Source organism: Erpetoichthys calabaricus, chromosome 12 (genome assembly GCF_900747795.2).
Source record: "Erpetoichthys calabaricus chromosome 12, fErpCal1.3, whole genome shotgun sequence".
In the NCBI taxonomy this organism is placed as follows: Eukaryota; Metazoa; Chordata; class Cladistia; order Polypteriformes; family Polypteridae; genus Erpetoichthys; species Erpetoichthys calabaricus.
This window is the reverse complement of record NC_041405.2, coordinates 115,635,812-115,655,895: the sequence shown is the minus strand read 5'-3', so window position 1 is coordinate 115,655,895 and position 20,084 is coordinate 115,635,812. Positions and strand designations below refer to the sequence as shown.

The 20,084-nt window shown below is 36.0% G+C and overlaps 2 protein-coding genes across 3 annotated transcripts in view; one reads left to right on the top strand and one right to left on the bottom strand.

The window, feature by feature from the left end:
- The window catches only part of rab9b (RAB9B, member RAS oncogene family), a 1,039,984-nt gene that overhangs the window by 384,101 nt on the left and 635,799 nt on the right, over positions 1-20,084 (bottom strand). The window lies entirely within an intron of this gene.
- The window catches only part of nlgn3a (neuroligin 3a), a 315,542-nt gene that overhangs the window by 63,803 nt on the left and 231,655 nt on the right, over positions 1-20,084 (top strand). For both annotated transcript variants that reach the window (XM_028816057.2, XM_051934812.1), the window contains one exon: positions 18,168-18,317. In XM_028816057.2, the coding sequence (XP_028671890.1) occupies positions 18,168-18,317 (150 nt within the window). The remainder of the gene's footprint in view (positions 1-18,167; positions 18,318-20,084) is intronic.

Here is a 20,084-nt window from a genome sequence, read left to right as displayed (position 1 = left end):
ACTAGTAATGCACAAAAATAACATGAGCAGAATTAGTATTACCTGAAAATGTCATTGGAATGGCTAACAGCTCACCAGAGAAAAGAACAGAAAAGCTTACTGTACCACTTTCAGGAGGGAAGACAGAATGGCAGAACAGGCCAGCTCACATGCACCACATTACTGTTACTCTGTTTCACTCCTCTATTGAAGTCAAGACTGTGCAGCCATCTTGGAAACACAAAACGCAAATAGTGGCAGTTAGATTAAAAAATAAGAACATGTGAAAAGCAGGCACATAAAGTACATAACTGTGCTCAACAGGCTGTTTAAACTGACATTCTATATCAGTAAATTTGGAATAATTTCTTAGTCTCATGTTCTCTATATTGGTTTGGCAATTTCAGTTCAAATTTGGCCACTTTTCCAAATCCAGGGTTTGAATATTCTTCCTGCCTGTGTTCTTCTTGTGTCTGCATACCTTTTCCCCAGGTACTCCTGTTACCTCCCATACCCCCAAGACTTTTGTATTAGGTTAATCTGAAACTCTAAATTGTGCCCTTCAGTATGTGTGTGAGAGTTCCCTGCAATGAACTTGCACTGTGTTATTTGAATTCTGATTAATAGTGTATAATTACATATTTATTAATTTAACCTTTCATTTATATTTTATTGCAAGTAGTGATTACAGTCTGTTTTAGAGTTGCACACAATTACAATTAAATAAACTTAGAATTCATTTAATTATAAATAAATGAAAAACTAACTAAATAAATTAATTTTGCTCTGCAGAGCTAAGAGGTTGAATGTTAACATTATTTTACATACAAAAAACGGAGAGGTAAGAAAAAAGGAATAACAGCTATCCTAATACACACTCAGACATAACACCATCATCTAAGCCCTGTAAGTCTAACTGAACACAGTTGTCTCTTTCTCTGGATTATGCAGTCTTCTTTTTTAAAGTCATCTCTCAGAAAAATGTTTCTTTGGAAGAATTTAATTCAATTACGTGTAAAAATTCAATGTGTTTCAAACTGAGATCACTGCGTTTAGTCTTACTCTAGGAAAATTAGTTACTCTGTGATGGAATAAATGAGGTTAACACACGTTATTTAAAGTTATTTTAATTGATAACTATTAAACATATCTGTTAAACTAAATGTTAACTGTACAAAATTCAGATGTGTTGGTTTTACACTCCCATATTATGTGATGACTTCAAATCAATTCAGTCAAGCCAATACACAAACATTTGCATTCGGAAGCTTCATTTATAAATGTTTGATCCTTTCTTAATCAATTGCCCAATCATATCATTATTTAATTAGACTTCCAAGTAACCAATTATACCAGATGATGTTATTAATATATTACACACCTAACCATCATCATACATAGAGAAAAAGCATGCTTTTGTTGACGTAGGGGGCTCAGTAGATTTTTTGATTTAAACTATCCAAAAGCCATTTTAATAACCACATAAATCATTTAGCACTTAAAATGTGTTATATACAGCCTTTTTCTTTCCCAAAAACTCTAAACACTGTACAAACGCTCTACAAAATTTCCCAAAAAATAGTACTTTGTCTGAGCCCCTTTTTTCCCCACAGGGGAAGGTAATAACATTACCACATTTGGGGCAGAACTGCTGCATGCCATTTCAACATAAATGGTGACTCTGCCAATGAAATGTGTTTGCTTTGTTTAAATATAAATGAGCCTATTTATTATGACATCAGGTCGGGTCGGGGAGCATGCACTGGTACAGCGTGTAGCTGCACCCACACGACGAAACAGCTCGGAATTCTTTTTGGCAACCCCTCCAGGCAGACACACAGTCCAGTCCCACCCTCCGGAAACAGACACACAGTCCAGTCCCACCCTCTGGAAACAGACACACAGTCCAGTCCCCACGCTCCGGAAATTACTATCTATCTGCTGCAGCCAGGTGTTATGTAGGTGTCCCCTTGGCATGGTCCAGCCACTTGGGTCCTTAACAATCACCCTTGGGGAATTGCTCCACATGGCCATAGTGCCGTAACTGACGCTCCCTCACAATGCAGGTAATGCAGTCCTCATTCGGGACTCCATGAGCAGCCGCTTATTCGACACAAAGTCAAACCAATGGCAGGCAATTTTATCCAAAGAGACACAGTACCAAATGAGTCCAGTCTTCGTCTCAGGTCACTGGATAGCATCTCTGTTTTGCAGCCATACAACAAGACAAGAAGCAGCAGGACTGTAAAGACATAGACCTTCAACCTTTGGCAAAGATATTGGGAGCGCCACAGACCCTTTTCAGACGCGCCACACAACCACCCCAATGCTCTCTAAATCCATCTACTGACTTCAAATGAAGAGATACCAGAGACATGAATGTCACTGCTGAGGTAAGTAAACCTCTCAACAAGGTCAACACTCTCTCCGCAGACACACTACTGATGGCAGCGCCCAAGAGGCTATTAAGGGCCTGGATCTTAGTTTTTATCCAGGACACTCACAAGCCCAGACGCTCAGACTCCTCACTCAGTCTCTCGAGAGCCCCGATCAGAGCCTCCATTGACTCCACAAAAATCACAGCATCATCTGCAAAAGTCAAGATAATTGAATCTCTCTTCATTAACAGATGCCCCACAGCTGCTGGACCTCATGACCCTGCCCAATACCCAGTCCATACAAACATTGAACAGAGTAGGAGCAAGAACATACCCCTGACGAACCCCAGAATCAACTGGGAAAATGCAGAGGTTCTGCCTCTACTCTGCACAGCACTCACAGTACCAGTGTACAGGCCGGCCATGATATCCAGCTACCTCGAGGGGATCCCGCAAAGTCTCAGGATGACACCCAATAAAAGTATTTGAAACAGGTACATAGAGCCTGCAAACATGATCATTTTTGGCTGAATTGACTTAAAGTAAAACAGTAATGGCAAATCTTTTCAAAAATAAAATTTTTAAAGCTTTAAAACATGTTGATTTTGAGTAAAGTCAACTTAAGGCAATTAGGTCATGGAAATATACCCTTGAAGCAATTTCACTGAGTGGTGCTGGTATTTAAAACAATGAAATTTGTCCATTTTATTCCTCTATAAATTACACTGTTTAATGCAGAATTAAAAAAATGATGTCAGTTCCACTAGGAATGAAAACATACTTGTTCATTTTGAATATATTCAGCTTAAGGTGGCTAAGTAATAGCAACATAACCCAATAATATATTTTTGAGTGCAGTTCAAATTTAGGTTCAATTATGTCTACATTATCTCCCTAGAAATGAAGTTGTCCAGCATATAAAGCTTAGATTCTGCCTCATGCTATCTTTGCACAAAACATTGGCATCATCTGTTGTGTACCATTGACTAGCAAGATTCTAAATAGCGTGCCATCTATTCAGCTTACTTTGATAAGACTAAATGGGCTGTGAATGTAGAGTAAGATGAGTCTTAGGATTCTTGTAAACTACAATTATTGAGTTTTGTAAAGCTGACTGACCGCCTGTAGGCAGCCCCTTCTTATACCCATCGTTTCCTAAAAAGATCTTCTCTCCACAGTCTGACAAAATTTGGGTTCCCAGCCCATCATTTTCAGTTCCAGTTCAAAAATTTATCATTTGATGCATTGCATACCTCTATAGGGATGTTGTGAGAAAGAACTCTTCCACCAAGCATCAGAAACCACACAAACGAGGAGCTGTCAATGAAGGAGTCACACACACATAGAACTGTTTACAATGTATCAGGCAAATTTGTGCAAATTTAGCTTGGATATGTTTTGAAATCAGATTACCAAGTCAAAAATCAGATAAAAACTACAGACTCCACACAAGATGATTTAGCAGGTCAGAAATTATATAAAAGAATAGATGAGAGATGGGAGACACTCATAACTTACAATATCAAAGAACATTAATATGAAATGAAGAGTCTAATGTAGGCATTTGTACGGTTCTGATTATGGTATGTGTGATACTAAATGAGAAACAATACTCAGACTCAACAGTATAGTCTACAAATTGATTTATTTTGCAAATTTTACAAAGAATGATAAAAATGCTTCCAACTAAACTTTCATTATTGTCTATGATTTTATACTACTATTATAATTAAATTTGTAAAAATTATAGTATAACCTTAAAATGCTATATTAATATTAAAACATAACTAACAAATTGTAGAGAAAGTGAAACCTGGGGTAAGCATTTTGCTTTAGTAGTCAAGGCCCTTTTAATGTCTACCTAAAATTTAAACCTTCTCAGTTTGCCTGTGTATATTTGATTTTTCCCAGTCTAATATTTTTAGATTCATTTACCTGTTTAATTACATTCTTGTTATTTGGATTTCTACTTTTGAATGGAGAGCTCTAATGAAAATTCTTGTCAATTCAACCTGCTCTCATAGCCTGTCTTCCCACTGTTTGCCTGGAGCAAAGCTATAATTCCAATCTTCATCTCCAACTAAGTGTGTCAAGATGCATATATTTTCCTTATTTGTTCTTTTATGAGATAGGGATGGGGGCTCTTATGTGACTGGAAACACATTTTGGTATATATTAATTTTTCACAGCCTGCCCTTTCAATTAACCTGTTATTGTACTAGTATACTTGAAGATAACCAAAGAGGTAGGTAAACATCAGCCTCCTAATTTAATTTGTTAGCTAGGAAACAGAGCAGTACAGATTATGAAAATGTTTTAGCAATCTTCATATTTTCATGACTTTCAGAAAGTCCAAGAAGGCCTGGTTTAGAACCATGAATGTGTTTTTCTAGCTAAAGAGACAGCAGAAACAGACTTTTGATTGATGATGCAGCCTTTTATTGTGCCCCACTAAAGCATTTCTCTGTAATAAAGCCCTGACAAACACCATAGTCCAGGATTTCTAGTACTGAATGTGTCCTGGTGAGTTCTGCTGCAACTGAAAACAGTAAAATTGTATTCATTGCTGGTAGAAATGAAGAAAAATAATTACAGTATACTGTATTAATGTAAATATGAAAAGTTGATTGCATTTATTTTTTCTTTAGATACATTAAAAAGAGCAATAATTTGACAAAGAACTATTATGCATTTTGCAAACAGACTGTTTCCTAAATAGATGTTACCTTTCAGAACATTATAGGGTATTTTAAAGTAGCTGGCTGACACGGTGCCACAATGGCAATCACCACTGACTAAGAGCTCAAGGAGACTAGACTGATTACTGAATTAATTTATTTGACAAAACATGAGACATATCTTAATAAACTGAGATTAAGGTAGGCCAAGGGCTTGGTGTAAAGTGGATTCAAATGCCATTTAGGATGCTGTAGTAATATTGTTGAATTTTCAACTGTAATCATCTCAAAAGTAAAACTTTTTGTATTCTTTTGGATACCATCCCTTGGCTGATGTATGTAACTGCCATTGTCAATAATAAGTAACTTCTTCTTGTATAGCATATTTGTTCTAAAGAGCAAATACAACTACATTTTTATTATCTAGAAAGGAAAAAAAGGCTGCATGATGGCTCAGAAGTTATCACTAAAACTGTATGAATCCCATAGTGGACTGGAGTCTTATTCTGCCATAGAAAACATCAGGCAATATGTTTGTTTAAAACTGAATATACTTAAGTATGTTATGATTTTAAAACTGATATACATATACTTTGGCTTTATGCTGCTTTTGTCATATAGTGTTTAAAGTACAAGGACATCTTGCTTACTTTGTGCCAAGAAATACACTTTAGAGGTCATTGCATGTAGCAGCGTAATACAAAAAACCTCATGCACATGGAATTTTTATCGCAGTATCTGATGTCAGAAATAAATTAACAACTGCTGTATGTGCAGAACACCTCTGTTATATTTTTTGTTTGTCTTGCTAAGGACAAACGTGTCTCACATAATGTAGATAACACTTTCTATTACACTGTTGGAATGCAGCCATCGTGTGCCATGATAATCAACACTTACAAATTATGAGTCATTCCAGTCTGATTTTTGACATCACACTCCTTGAAATCACGAACAGCTTACTGATGAATATTGATGCTGGTTTGTTCTCTGATGTCTTCTTCTTGACCTCAGTGCTACTGTTAAAATCTTCACCCAAATGGTTTCCACAAAATTGCACAAAATGAAATTTATATGAATCACTATAATATTCTTTGTTGGAATCTACAAGAGCTGTTTGAAAAATTTTGAGACTGACTTACTGCGCTCATTCACTTGTGTACTATGGCTACCTGATGGTGCAGAGCCATGCTTAAAGTCTTGTTTCTGTAAGCCATTTTTGGCTTAGCTCTTGAGCTTTCATGCCCAATAGTTTAACTTTATAGCTAGTACAGATGTCAGTATGATGTTAAATGTTTGTTACAAGCTACATTGAAGCTGACAGCTACTTGCATGTTGGTATGAAGTCTCCGATCTGCCTCTGCCTATCTGCTGACTGGCCCTCCTCTTGTCAGACATGCCAAGACTGGACAATGCTTCTCTGCTGTTGTTCCAAAGCTGTGGAAAAGACCGCACCCATTTGTGTTTAAGTGTCTTTTGAGAATGCATCTTTTTATTACATATTTTGGAAGTGCTTAGTTTCTGTCCTGCAGGATAGCTGCCTTTGCACCAACAACGACTTTAAGATACTCGTTTTTGTAGTATTCTAGCTTCAGGTATAATTATGTAGTTGTCTAATCCATTGTGCTCGCTTTTTATCGTGTTCTCTGTTGCTTTGATGCTTGCACCTTCATTTCTTGTATGTGTTTGACATGTTTTGTAAGTTACCTTGGATAAAGGAATCTGCTAAATAAATAATATTGATAAATAATGCTGTTCTCCAGGTTGTTTGCTTACTTTCATGCAGTACCCATCTTATTCAATATACTTATTTTTTATGAGGTGACCTCATGTAAGACTTTTTTTTTTACTCTCTCTGTTCCTTATTAGCACATATGCTTTTCTTTTTTTTTACTACTTTCCTTATTTCATAAAAGCACATTTCTTATAATTTCTTGCAGCATATTATATCTCAATGTACCTGGCCCCTTCAAAATTGCATGTAAATTAATAGTTACATTTTACTTTTTTCATCCTACTGTGCACTTGACAAAGTGCTGTTAAAATGCACGGCACTAAGCCAATACTTTAATAATCAAAACATGAAAAATATTTCACCTGGGAGAATTCAGGGCTCAAGTACAATAGGATTCCACTGCCCAGATTGCCTATTAGATTGACAAATACTGTAAAACCGCTCATAGTATTGGCCTCCAGAAACAATGTTAATTAACTGAGTGAAATGATACACAAAGAGGTTGGTGTATTGACCCAAGGAATGATTTATAAAACTCCTAGTTCGAAACTGTGGCACAACTTGTTTGTTGGGTTCTCTATTTAATGTTATGAGTACAACCCATAGATGAGCTTTACCTTCTGGGAAATATGTGAAGCTTATATTGGTTCCTAGCATTGTTTTTGAAAAGCTGATCGAATGTAAATTGTAAAATATTACACCTACAGGATATACATTGATTTTGTGATTACTAAAATCAGGGGACAAAAATGATGGATTTTGCAACCTTACTGTTGCTAGACTGTACAGTTAATTTTCTGGTTTCTTTAATTAGCTTAAGGTGCAGTTTATCAGAGTCTAGATTTAAAATCTAACATATATGGTGAACTGAGACTATTTAATATGTTTAAATCTGACTTTAGATACAACTGTTTTCACATGCGTATCATTTTTGGGACGTGCCTTTCAGTATTGGTTTAGCAATATGACAGCAAGAAGGTGAACTGAAAGAAATTTCTACAGACAAAGACATTTATAGTTACTCTTTGACTGTGGAAAAATATATTAGGCTAGATTTGTTAAAGATATGACAACATGCTAAATATAATCATAAAAAGTTTACAAATAGGAGGAGTTTATATAGATTATATATAACATTATGTTCATATTCAAAATTACTTATTATTCCAATAGTTCATTCAGCTAAGTTTGCCTACTCAAAGTCAGGAAAGCAGACTGTGGCTGCCAAATGGTGTAAGAAGAAGTGCTTCCTGAGTTGAACCGCTTACAATTAATCTGTTAAATTCATTTTGTCAGTGGCTTTTGCTTATCTAGGCTAATTCTCTACAAATGCAGTGGAACCCTGAATTAATGTTCCCACATTTAGCGTTTTCTAGCATTTAACATTTTATCTTTTTGGGTGCTATTTTTGAGAGTCAAGCTATAGTTAGAAAATGGGATTTATTAGAAAATGTAATGAACCTTAGAAAAACTGGTAATGTAATTTCTCAATGTAGCCTCCCCACTTCTCAATGCACTTGCGCCACATGCCTGGAAGTGCCTGGACTCCAGAATATTAAAAGTTTTTGTCTTGTCCTCGTAACCACTCATGCACCTGAGTTATTGTGTAACACTTAATGGCGAGGGGCACTACAGTCATTAGCGCAAGTTACTACGACTTGCTGGAAACCAATGTGAAGCCTTCTATTCGATCCAAGTGGTGGAGACTCCAGTCTGAAGGAGTCATTTTGCTGTAATACAATGCCTGCCCACCCATAAACTGTTAAGAACACCAAGGCTTTTCTGGAGAAACTGAAGTTTAAGGTATTGCCACATCTTCCTTATTCGCTATATTTGGCACCATGTGATTTGCACCTTTTTAGACCACTAAAAAACATCTGGGTGGCCATCGATTCAAGACAGATGATGATGTGAAGGAAGTGATGCAAGAGTGGTTGCGAAGGACAAGACAGGCAGGTGATGCAAGTGCATTGACAAGGGGGGAGGCTACATTGAGAAATTACATTATCAGTTTTTTTTAAGGTTCGTTCTATTTTCTAATAAATACCATTTTCAATCTTTAGCTTGCCTCCCCCTTGTAAAAAAAATAGTTCTTCCCTGACCAAGCACAAGTCTTTTAAGGTAGCTTTCTCACTGCAACACATCTGTTTTGTTTCTTCTTTTTTTTGTTTGATTGTTCAAATTAATTTTGCAAGCAGTCCAATCCTAATATGAGTGCACACGGTTGTGCCACAGATACACAAAAACCATAAAAACTGTGCTACTTCACAGCTTTCAGTACAGGAAGTCTTCAGCCTCTGACAACAAAGGAAGGACATAGAAAATGAAAAATCGTTGCTGTTTCCTTAAAAAAGATGTTTAAATTCTTCCTTAAAACGTGTGATTCTATGTCATTTTTGTGTTGAACACACTTCATCAAAAATATATCTGTATTACACAAGTTCAAAATGGGAATTGAGCTGCAGTGTGAATGTGGCCTTATTTTATTTTCAAAAATCAAATAAAACATTGAACATGCTCTGCTTCAGTCTGGCTTCAGGCTCTCTTGGTTTTAAAATGACACCATTGCTATCAGCAACATGGACATGACGGTGTTCATGTAAAGGATTAGCAAGCAGAAATGGGGAAAAAGGGCCATAATAATTTCTAAAATGAACCAATCAGGATACAGTCAAATTAGGCCATAACTAGTAATCACAAAAACAATTCAAAGAAATTTAAACACAATGAACCTAGACTGTACTAACAGGATCCTGACAAATCACTGACAATTTCTATTCTGTCAACTTTATTCCTACAATTACCGTATATACTCAAATGTAAGTCGAGTCTTGAAATAAAATCAGACCCCAACTTATACGCCCGTTCAAAAATACGATACTTAAAATTTCTTTTTTTTACATCTTCTTGCCTCTTCCAATCTCGCGTCAGTTTCTCAGACACATCAAATTTTGTTGCAGCAGTGCAGTGCAATTTCTTTTGCTACTTCAATGACTTTTAATTTAAAACCAGCTTCATATTTTCTTCTGATCGAACTCTCCATCATAGATAAGGGATGCTCTTAAGATAAAGGTGTATGAGGGTGTAAGTTACAAATAACACAAATCAGTGCAAACGTCGCTTCGGAATAGTTCAGGTATTACCGTGTGGTCACGTAGATACAATACATAGAAAAAACAGGCAGTGCGCTCAGTGGTTACTCTCTCAGGTGGGCGTTAGCATATCATAGTCTCTTGGGCCAACAGCGTGAGTTTTCTGCATTTGACTTATATGACCAACATTATAAAATACCAGAAATTATACAGTAAAATCAAGTCCTGGCTTATCTGTTGTAGAACTTATCCACAAGTATATACAGTAGTTCACTTTTCTTAGTCAGAGCCTGGAAAAATGCTAAATGGGGTAGTCTACTGAACATGCATACAGGACTCTGAATGTAATTTCACTGCTGAATGCAGAATGTGAGCAGACTTTCATTATATCTTTTCTACTGCCTTTTTAATTAGCTTTTTTAATTACTTCTGCATATTACGTTCAGTACAATATCTTTTTTATAAGTCACTTTGTATTTGAAACTGTTGGTTTTAAGCCTTTTATTGTGATCAGGTAATTGGGTGCAGGAATACTAGTCTAGAGTGCCCTTTAACAGAGTCCAGTGTCACTGTATCTCTGAGAAAAATTGGCTCCCAATCTGCATGCATCATTTACAAGGATCAACACATTTAGGAAGTGCCGTATATGGTATGTGGAAGATAGCTGGCTTTGGACAACGTGCTGCCTGCTTTCAGCCTCAGAAGTCTTGGGTCTTTTTAGTGCAGACAGCCAGGCAAACAAACCTCGGATCACCAGTTGGGTCATCTTCCCTCTAGTGCTCTGTGGGAATCTCTACATTTCCTCACAAGACACTAGTCTTTCTCAGTCTCTTGCTCTGCTAGCCCTTCAGGGTTCCCTTTCAGGGCACAAAGCATGCATAAAAATAGACCTTGGCCCAGTTTATCTTCTTATTAGTTCCTCACCAAGCTCTTCCATCCATCTTTCAAAGGCTTGCAGGAAGATCCATGAAGAGCAGAACTTCCAACTGGTAAAATAAAACTGTGCTTGGGAAAACATTTTTTTTCAAGAGATGTGGGTACCTAAAGCTTTGATGAATGTAGCATTTTGAAATAGGGAGCAGATGTGAAGTGATGTAAGTGAAATAATAAAATAGTTTGAAATGCCAATATACAAAATATTATAATAAATGAAGTACACATTCAATGTATAATGAAATTAAAACCCAATCAATTGATGCAAATCTGAACAGAACCAAACAAGAAGAAAATGTGAAAACTCTGCAGTGATAAAATTGACATTTACATTTCATTGTTAAAAGTGCATAAATAAATGATGTTGTGGGAGAAGAAAGGTGCTGCAAAGGCAAATATACAGGGAGCTTGCAATTCCTGTGCTATTGAAGTGGCAAAGTCCAGGGATACCTTATTAATGGATGGTAAATATACTGAAGAAATGACAACGAGATGGCAGAAGTGAGTAAAGTGACAACAGCAAGAGAGAATATGTTAATTTTTTCAGATTCGGATATGGCCCTAGTTTAGAGAAAAAAAATAAGGATAACTGGCATAGCACAGTTTTCTTTTCTGTAATGTGTTGTTTTCCACTCTTTTTATTGAAGCTGCACCCATCCCATAATGAAGAGTGATAGAATGACCTATCACTAACTGTAACCCTTTTCTCCAAATGAAACGTTACTTGCCTGCTCAGCATTGTGAGCAACACTACCAAAGTAAAATGTTTAATGATTTAGTAATGAGGGTATCCAGGTTAAAGTCGGGTCATAGTTCCTAAATCAATGAGTCAGTTACAAAAATAATTAACATTTACGTATATGTGGGCCACAGTATTTATTGTTGTGACAATCTATGGCACTGTACTATCGTGTGCCATTCTAGTAGTTCCTTGCCTGAAGAGACTCCTATCCAACTGAGAACCCCAACATACATTTTTATATTTAGCACATGTGGTTAAAAACTAGAAAAATATAAAACTCAGAACAAGAAACATCTATCAACAAATTAAATGGTGGCAGGCTGTCTGCCTCTACAGCACTGAATCCTCCTGTCACGCGTCTCTTTCTTTTATTGTCCTTTGCTATCAAAGGACTTAATTTCTAATCCATCTCTAGACTTGCTCCTGGGGTGATGATAGCCTTATTAAAACTTGTAACCGCCAGGATAAAGTCCCCAGTACAACCCCCAATAACACCACTGTCGTGCTTGAGCATGTTCAGATAAAATGTGGTCCCAGCCTTTACCAGATAGTTAACCCCACTGTCCTTTATCTGTCCTGGGACTTAGTCATGTCAAAAGGTATAGGCAACTCACTGTATAAAAGAATGTGAAGTGACAGACCAGATTTTAATTTTGTACAAATTCTTCTTGTATCCCATTTGTAAAGCATCATATGGTGCTTTACAGATCAAATAAAAATGCAGTACAAAACAGCATAACATGCAAGGGAATTGGAGTAGTGATTAAATGAGTGAACAAAATAATTAAACTAATTATGTAAAGTATAGTAAATCATTGAGAACCAGTGTGTCTCATGATGGAGCTTGTTAATATGCTGTCTTCAAACCAAAATATAAAACAACTACATTAAGTATCTGTAAGAGTTGATTAGCAATACAAATTAATATCAAGCTAGAGCCAACAATATTGTACTGTAAAGAAGAAAGAATTAGAAAGGATCAGCGATAGCCCAAGATGGAAATTTACATTGCAAAGATAACCCATAGAGTGCAGTGTAAATGGAACAATTTTATGAAGTTATCATTAGTATTGTGCGATTAAAGAATTAAGGTGAAGACTAAAGGTAAGGTTTTTAAGACAGTCATAAGGCCAACAATGAGGTATGGAACAGAGACATGGGCAGTAAATGGAGAACAGGAGAAGAATTCAGATAAGGCAGAAATGATTTTGTTTAGATGGATGTATGGAGTTACAAAAAAGTACAGAATAAGAAATGAGACCATCAGACATATAACAAAAGTGGAAGAGATATCTATGAAAGTATTGGAAATTTGGCAGACGTGGTATGGACATGGAATGAGGAGAGATAATTAATACACGGGGAATAGAATGATGGGAATGGAAGTACAGGGGAAGAGAAAGTGAGGATGGCCAAAGTGGAGGTGGACAGATAAAGTAAAAGAAGACTTGAAGGAAAATTGTTTGACTGGCAAGGAGGTGCGGGACCAAGCTGATTGGAGAGGGTTGATTAAGCACATCGACCCTACACAGAAGTGGGAAAAGAGGAAGAGGAAGAAGAAAGAGGAAGGAATTAGCTTTAAAAGAATTAAGCACAGGGATCTATCAACTGCAAATGTGGAAAAGATGTGTTTGTAATCCCAGTTTTAACTGTATGTCCAATGGGGCCATAAAGACAGAACTAGGGAGAGACCTCAATAGGGGACATGTAGCAAAGATCAATGAACTGTGGAAAAGAACACATATTTGAAAATGAATGTAACTCTGAAAGCATATAGTGTGTAACCAAGTCAGGGGAGATGTAGTCACTGCATTTGATCCAATTCAGTACACAGGCAGCCGCACTTCAGATCTGTTGTAATTTGCCAGTAATTTGTGCAGAAAACCACTTGCTGTGTAGTGAAGTGCAGTGAAGGCAAGTCAAAGTGTACAGCATGGGGAGGCAGGATTAGAATCTAAAATGGTTTAGAAATCATACAATAAAATTTTGATTGCAGCCATGTGGTGGTTCATACAGCATTCTCTCAATTATGACTATAAAACTGGAAGATGATGGGACATGTTGGAACAATGTGGGGTCAGCAAAATATTATCAATCTCTTTGATTTCAGCTGGTTTTCTAACAAGAAGCAAATCTGTCTCCTAGAGTATTTCATTGTAGGAAGTTATTGTGCTGTATATCCATGCACTGATGTCATTGAATCATGTACCACGACCAAAAAGTGTACCCAGAAGTGATCTTGAAAAGCAGGCTATCATTAGCATACAAATAGAAGTGAGATAAAATTCTTGTACATCTCTCCAGTCAGTCATATTCTTAAGCTATCAGTTTGGCTTACTTAAACTCACAGCTAAAAACATAGCAATAAGTGAATAATACAGAAAAATATTCTGCCTTTAATCGTGATTATTTATGAGAACAAAATAATTCATTTTCATGCCAGTAAACCTGTTAAATAAAAAATGAACGTTTTTGTTATGGAAAGCCTGTATAAAGTTAAAAGTGTAAGAAATTATAATGAAAATTGTGAACACTGGCTACTCTAGTAATTTGTTTATTGTATAGTAGCATAATATTTATGTAACATTTGTCTGTAAGAGTCAATACTGCTAAAGTAAGAACCTCCGTTTTACAAATGCAGTGTCTGATGTTGTAAACCAAATGTCACTGAAAAATGATTTGATATAGAATGAAAAGCATCACAATCCTGAAGTTTCCTTGTACCAAAAGATATACAAAGATATACAAAAGATTTATAATTTGTTATATAAGAAAACAGATGATATGCTCGGCAGCACGGTGCCGCAGTGGGTAGCGCTGCTGCCTTGCAGTTGGGAGACCTGGGGACCTGGGTTCGCTTCCCGGGTCCTCCCTGAGTGGAGTTTGCATGTTCTCCCCGTGTCTGCGTGAGTTTCCTCTGGGCACTCCGGTTTCCTCCCACAGTCCAAAGACATGCTGGTTAGGTGGATTGGCAATTCTAAATTGGCCCTAGTGTATGCTTGGCGTGTTTGTGTGTGTCCTGCGGTGGGTTGGCACCCTGCCCGGGATTGGTTCCTGCCTTGTGTCCTATGTTGGCTGGGATTGGCTCTAGCAGACCCCTGTGTTTGGATTCAGCGGGTTGGAAAATGGATGGATGATATGCTCATGCTATAAAAAAAATAAGGCATAGGTGCTATTTCTTTTTCTTCAGTTATATTCTTGAATAAAAGTGCACTTGCTTTGTTATACTTTTTGTGAAAGTTTTTATTTGATATTTGGACTTCAGTCTTCACGCATTATATACTTCATGTCAGCATTTTGTCATTACTACTATAACATGAAAAAAGTTTCTGTTTTAGTTATGTGTTTAACATTTCTTGACTCACATTTCCCATCAACCTACATTTACACCAATCATTGCAGACACAGAACACACATGAAATGTATGTATTCCAAATAACAATATTTTATTTACCCTATACAATTCCAGACACTGAACTCCCAGATACACACCCTTCAGCTCTGAGAATTTTGAGTCCGACTTCAGCTACCTTGGTGGGGGATGAGTGAGCAGGCTGCTTGCTGCCAGTGCTGATTGACACATTTGCAAAACAAAGACGCTACCAACAAGGTGCGAGGGAATTTAATGTGGCCCGGCATTACGAATATTTTAGTGTTATTCTAGTGTTAATGAATTTAAAAGGATGCTGCAGTGAGAATGACATTTTTATAATCCTTACTGCTGCTCTATTCTGATATTGACTGCAAAAAAAGCAATGCATACAGTTACAAGGGGATACTCACCCAGAGTCTTTCTGCATCTGGAATACATTAGGAAAAACTTAATGTACAGAAAATGTCAAAAAAGTGGGATTGTCCACTTGCCCAGCTCTCAAGTGGCACACCAAAGCACTGCCTTTCCTTTGCCATAGTCCTCTATCCATCTCTCACAGTCTCTTACTCTTAACAAGTTTCTTTCTCTTCATTGATTCTTCACCCCGAACTGCCCTCCTGACTCCATACTCATTTACCTCTCTGCCCCTCAGTGACTGTAAACCTCTATCTAAGGTCATTTCTAGAATTAGGAATACCTCGAGTAGACATTTCAGACTAGAGCTCCATGGGTCATTGTGCCAGAGCTCTCAAGCAGCTTTTCTTTTCCATCACCATTATTTCCATCAATCAATAAAAAAACTGATTATGGCCTGAAGCAGTTGCTGTCAGTCAGTGACTCAGTTCTTGTCTAACAGAAGTTAATCAGGAATTTCTATTTTCTCTTCATGAGCTTCCAGAAAGGAACCAAACACACCAGCCATGGTACAACACAGAAGTAAATGTACTTCCACTAGAAACATATACTGAGTTATTAGATCTTCATAATTTCAAATACAGTCACATTCTCTTTCATTAAAGCAAAATAAAAAATGTGTGTGCAATTATATTTATTGTTTAAAAAAATTAAACATAAAGGATGGCCTTTGTTAAAAAGTCAATATCTGTACAAGCAACAAATATGAAAAGATAAATAAAACCTTATCAATTTTAGGGTCTTTATTGTCACATGTACAGGGTACAGCGAAATTCTTAACCTACTGTACATGTGCTAATCAACATGCAACCCGTCACCACTTTCCGCCACCAGAATTAGTGAGCATAACTACCTTGTCTTGAAACTTCAGTCTTCCTTACCTGAAAACCTCAGAACCCATTAGTGTTAAGAGTTTATGTAAAGTTCACGTTTTTCTGTGATTGTTACATGAACAGCATTTTTTGTAAAGTGCTTTGTAGTGTGCATAAGATCATTAAAAGGATTTTTTGATATGCTGTTTTGAATCGACTATGAGTTTATCTTCTGATTGAAGTGATCCCCACAAGAAATGTAGACCTGAGTATCTATTTATCTCTTTGCATTCATTATAAGGACAAAAATCAATTAACTTATTTATTTCCAGGAAAGTTCACCATGAGGCTTTGGGGAAATGGTGAATAGAAATGTTGGCATCCATATTGACTTGTGTTTCGCACATTGAAATGAGCCATTTGTGTACGGGCACACCTGCTGTGTTGTGGTACAATCTTATTTGTCCATGTATGTATATTTTTCAGTTTCATAGCCTTGTGTAAAAATGTATAACTACACTACGTATCAATAAAGTTATCAAAATGTTTAAATTCATTATTATTTGCTACCATGATATTTTTGAGTTATTTCACAGCATATTCTGTATCATATTAAGGAATGCTTCAATATGAAAGTTTTCTAATTTTATTTGTGTTTGACGTTCATGCAAAAGTTACACGTTTCTACACATTTGCATATAATATATGTACTGTATCTTTATATATAAGTAACATTACTTTGCAGGTATTCAAGCTGGACTGTGAGTGTAAATCAGCGATAAAGGCAGCAAATTTGCATACCCCTGACATAACTAATCCGTGTCTCTCTCTCTCTCTCTCTCTCTTTTTCTCTCCTTCTCTTTGTCCTTAGTGTTTATGTTCATGCATTTGTTGCATTATTTTTAATACTAATTTTGGGTGCTGTTACAAGACACATTAGTGGATTTTCCATTTTGTGTTTTCCATGCATTTGTGATGTGCCTTAGTGTGAAAGTGTTTGTGGTGATGTATGTTTTGGTCCTTGTGCAAGGCAATATCAGATATCAGGCCAAGAAAGAATGTGAGCCAAAAATAAGTACAGGCAAGAGCAGGAGGCAAGGTAACCTTTAACACCATTAACTGATTTGTTTGAAAAAGGCACTATCTTCATGGTCATTTGTGTTGGAATATTTTTCCAAGTTTAAAATTTTGTATATATATCTAACCTTTGGAAAGTGTAAGCTGGAATGTAAACATATTCCAGCTCTCCATGTTTTGAAGAACATGTGTGTTGTATGTCTTTGTGAATTTCTTCGTCATGTTGTAGGTTTTTGTGGCTCCCTGATGGTTCCATGATGAAATACATATCAAAGAAGTAATGTAATTTATTTTATGTTTATCAGAGTGTGGTAAGGGGGAGGGTGGGGGGTTAGGAGGCTGTTTATTGTTATCTTATAAAAAGGCACGTTAACCAGAAAAGTTTTGTTTATTAAAATTGTGCTATTAATCCCAATAGAAAAGATAGTACTCAAAGTTCATATTGTATACAGATTGAGAGACATTAGTTTGTGTTCTTATTAAATAAACTATTCATTTTAAGATTACGTTCCCTTTTCTTGTCCCCTTAAAGAGAGGTTTTTCATGTTGTTTTTACAGTAATTTTTTTTCTGCAGCTGTCACTGTCATTGGGGAATAAGATATTAAATGACATTGCTAATAAAAAAAGGACATTTTTAAAAACCTTGCAGCTCAAATACAGTATTCTGTGCATTGCCAACGGGATTAAACGTTCAAGTTTTTAAAATTATTTCTCTTATGAAATCTGCCCAGTTATCTGAGAGATTGAGGCTTCAAAGAGCAGCTGCTCTTGTACTTCCATCAGGCAAGTTAGCTTTGCCTGGACTAAAATTTCGAATTTAAATAAAACTCATTCTCTCTACCTGGTATCTGATATTTCTATTTTAATTTATGATGTTATTTCTTATATTGCCTAATGTTTGATCACTTGTCTTTGATTACCAGTGAATGTGTTAATGGTTGCAACTCTTGCAGACATCCGAGACACTGGTGCCAAACCTGTGATGGTCTATATCCATGGAGGATCCTACATGGAGGGAACTGGAAATATGATTGATGGAAGTGTTCTGGCCAGTTATGGAAATGTCATAGTCATTACCCTAAACTACAGGGTTGGAGTACTAGGTAAGTATATCTGGGATTTTTATTTTTAATTGTAACTTCTGATATGATATAATAAATAATAGCTGTATTAAATAGACATTTTAAGCTTATCTTACAATATTTAAAATGTAATGACTTATTGTGGAAAAATAATTCTAAACTTCATGTGAATTCTGTACTCAGTTTTTCCTTTCAAACAATGACACCAGCTTGGAGACATTTTTGTTCATATATGTGCTCTGATCTACTCAGGGTGCTTGGTGAACCAAACATTTTGTCACTAGTTGCTGTTGTTGTTTCGAAAACTTGCTGAAATAACTTTCAGGATTTTGAACGTTTGACTGCCACTTCTCTGTTTTCAAGAGTGAACAGACTAAGCTACTGGAGCTGGACATTCCCTTATAATTAATTTAGTCTTTTCTTAACTCTGTAGCAGCTGCTACAGTACATATCTTTTACGCTTTGTGATGATATATATTGCACACGGAACATTAAATAAAGTTTATGACACAAGTGTCCTCACCCAAGGATGTGTATTATCCCATTTCTACAACTTTCAGTCTACATCTGTTAGTTATCCTTACATGTAGGAAAGCAAATTAATATTTTTTGTCATTTTCAACTTTTTAAGAAATCAAAAACAAGCAACTCTTGTAATTCATGATAAAATGATAGTAGTATTCTTTAGATTTTGACATGTATTTCAATATTATCCTAGGGACTGTAGGATTTTTAAAAAAAGTTAAATTCTACACATTGTTTCAAATACTGGCACTACAGTTACATAACGATTCCTGTCCAGTGTTTTGTCCTTGTTGAATTTGCTTATTCTCTGTGTTTTTATTTTATTTTTTCTAACTACTTCACTTTCCTCGAAAATCCTAAAAATATACAGTAGATATTAGGTTAATTGTACAGGAATGATTCTTGAGTTGGACTAATATCTAATTCAGAGTTAATCCTTACCATGTGAGCATTATGGCCAAAGTAAACCCAAGCGGCCTGCAAAGCCTATAATGAAGAAAGTGTATTTTCAAAACGTTTTTGGGTAGCTTACACAGAAACATGGAACTTTATGCTTGAAATTACACCAATAGAACACTATATCCAGTATGGTCCAGTATGTTTTTTGATGTTGATTTAATGTTAAAACTACCATGAATCTTACCCATTTAAAACAATATGTAATGTTCAGTAGTATGCATTAGTAGCCAAATTCAGTGACTGAATCAAAGAATCTACTATATGAGACCCCCCATTCACAGTAAAGCTCACATTTATTTGAAAGTGATGTTGTTAGAATTTTTAGCTATTTGAGCATTTTTTGGCTTGTTTTTTATGTGTGTCTTTGTCCTTTTTCATTCCACCCGGTGGGTCTGCTGGTGCTGACATCATTTAATGTGATACTGGCTGCATACTGAAAATGTTTTTGGTGGAATAGACTGAAAGCACCAGCAAAAATATATTTTGTGGGTAGCAGAAATTGTGACGTTCTTTCACTTTATTAGCTGGCAGTGTTAAACATAAAGGACAGAATTTATGACATAACCTTTGTCATGTTGGGAAGACTTAACTAGAATTGAAATCTCAGACTGAAATGTCAAAATCTTTTTTTTTTTTTTTTTTTCAAAAATGGTCTAAATAACAGTGGCTATTGAAAGACACGGAGGATTCTAAAAAATCAAAACAGCTTAACCAGTTAATTAATAAATACAAATGTAAAAAATAATATATTTCTGCTAGAGTTGTTGCTGGAAAAAAACACAGGAAATAACAAATCAGAATTGA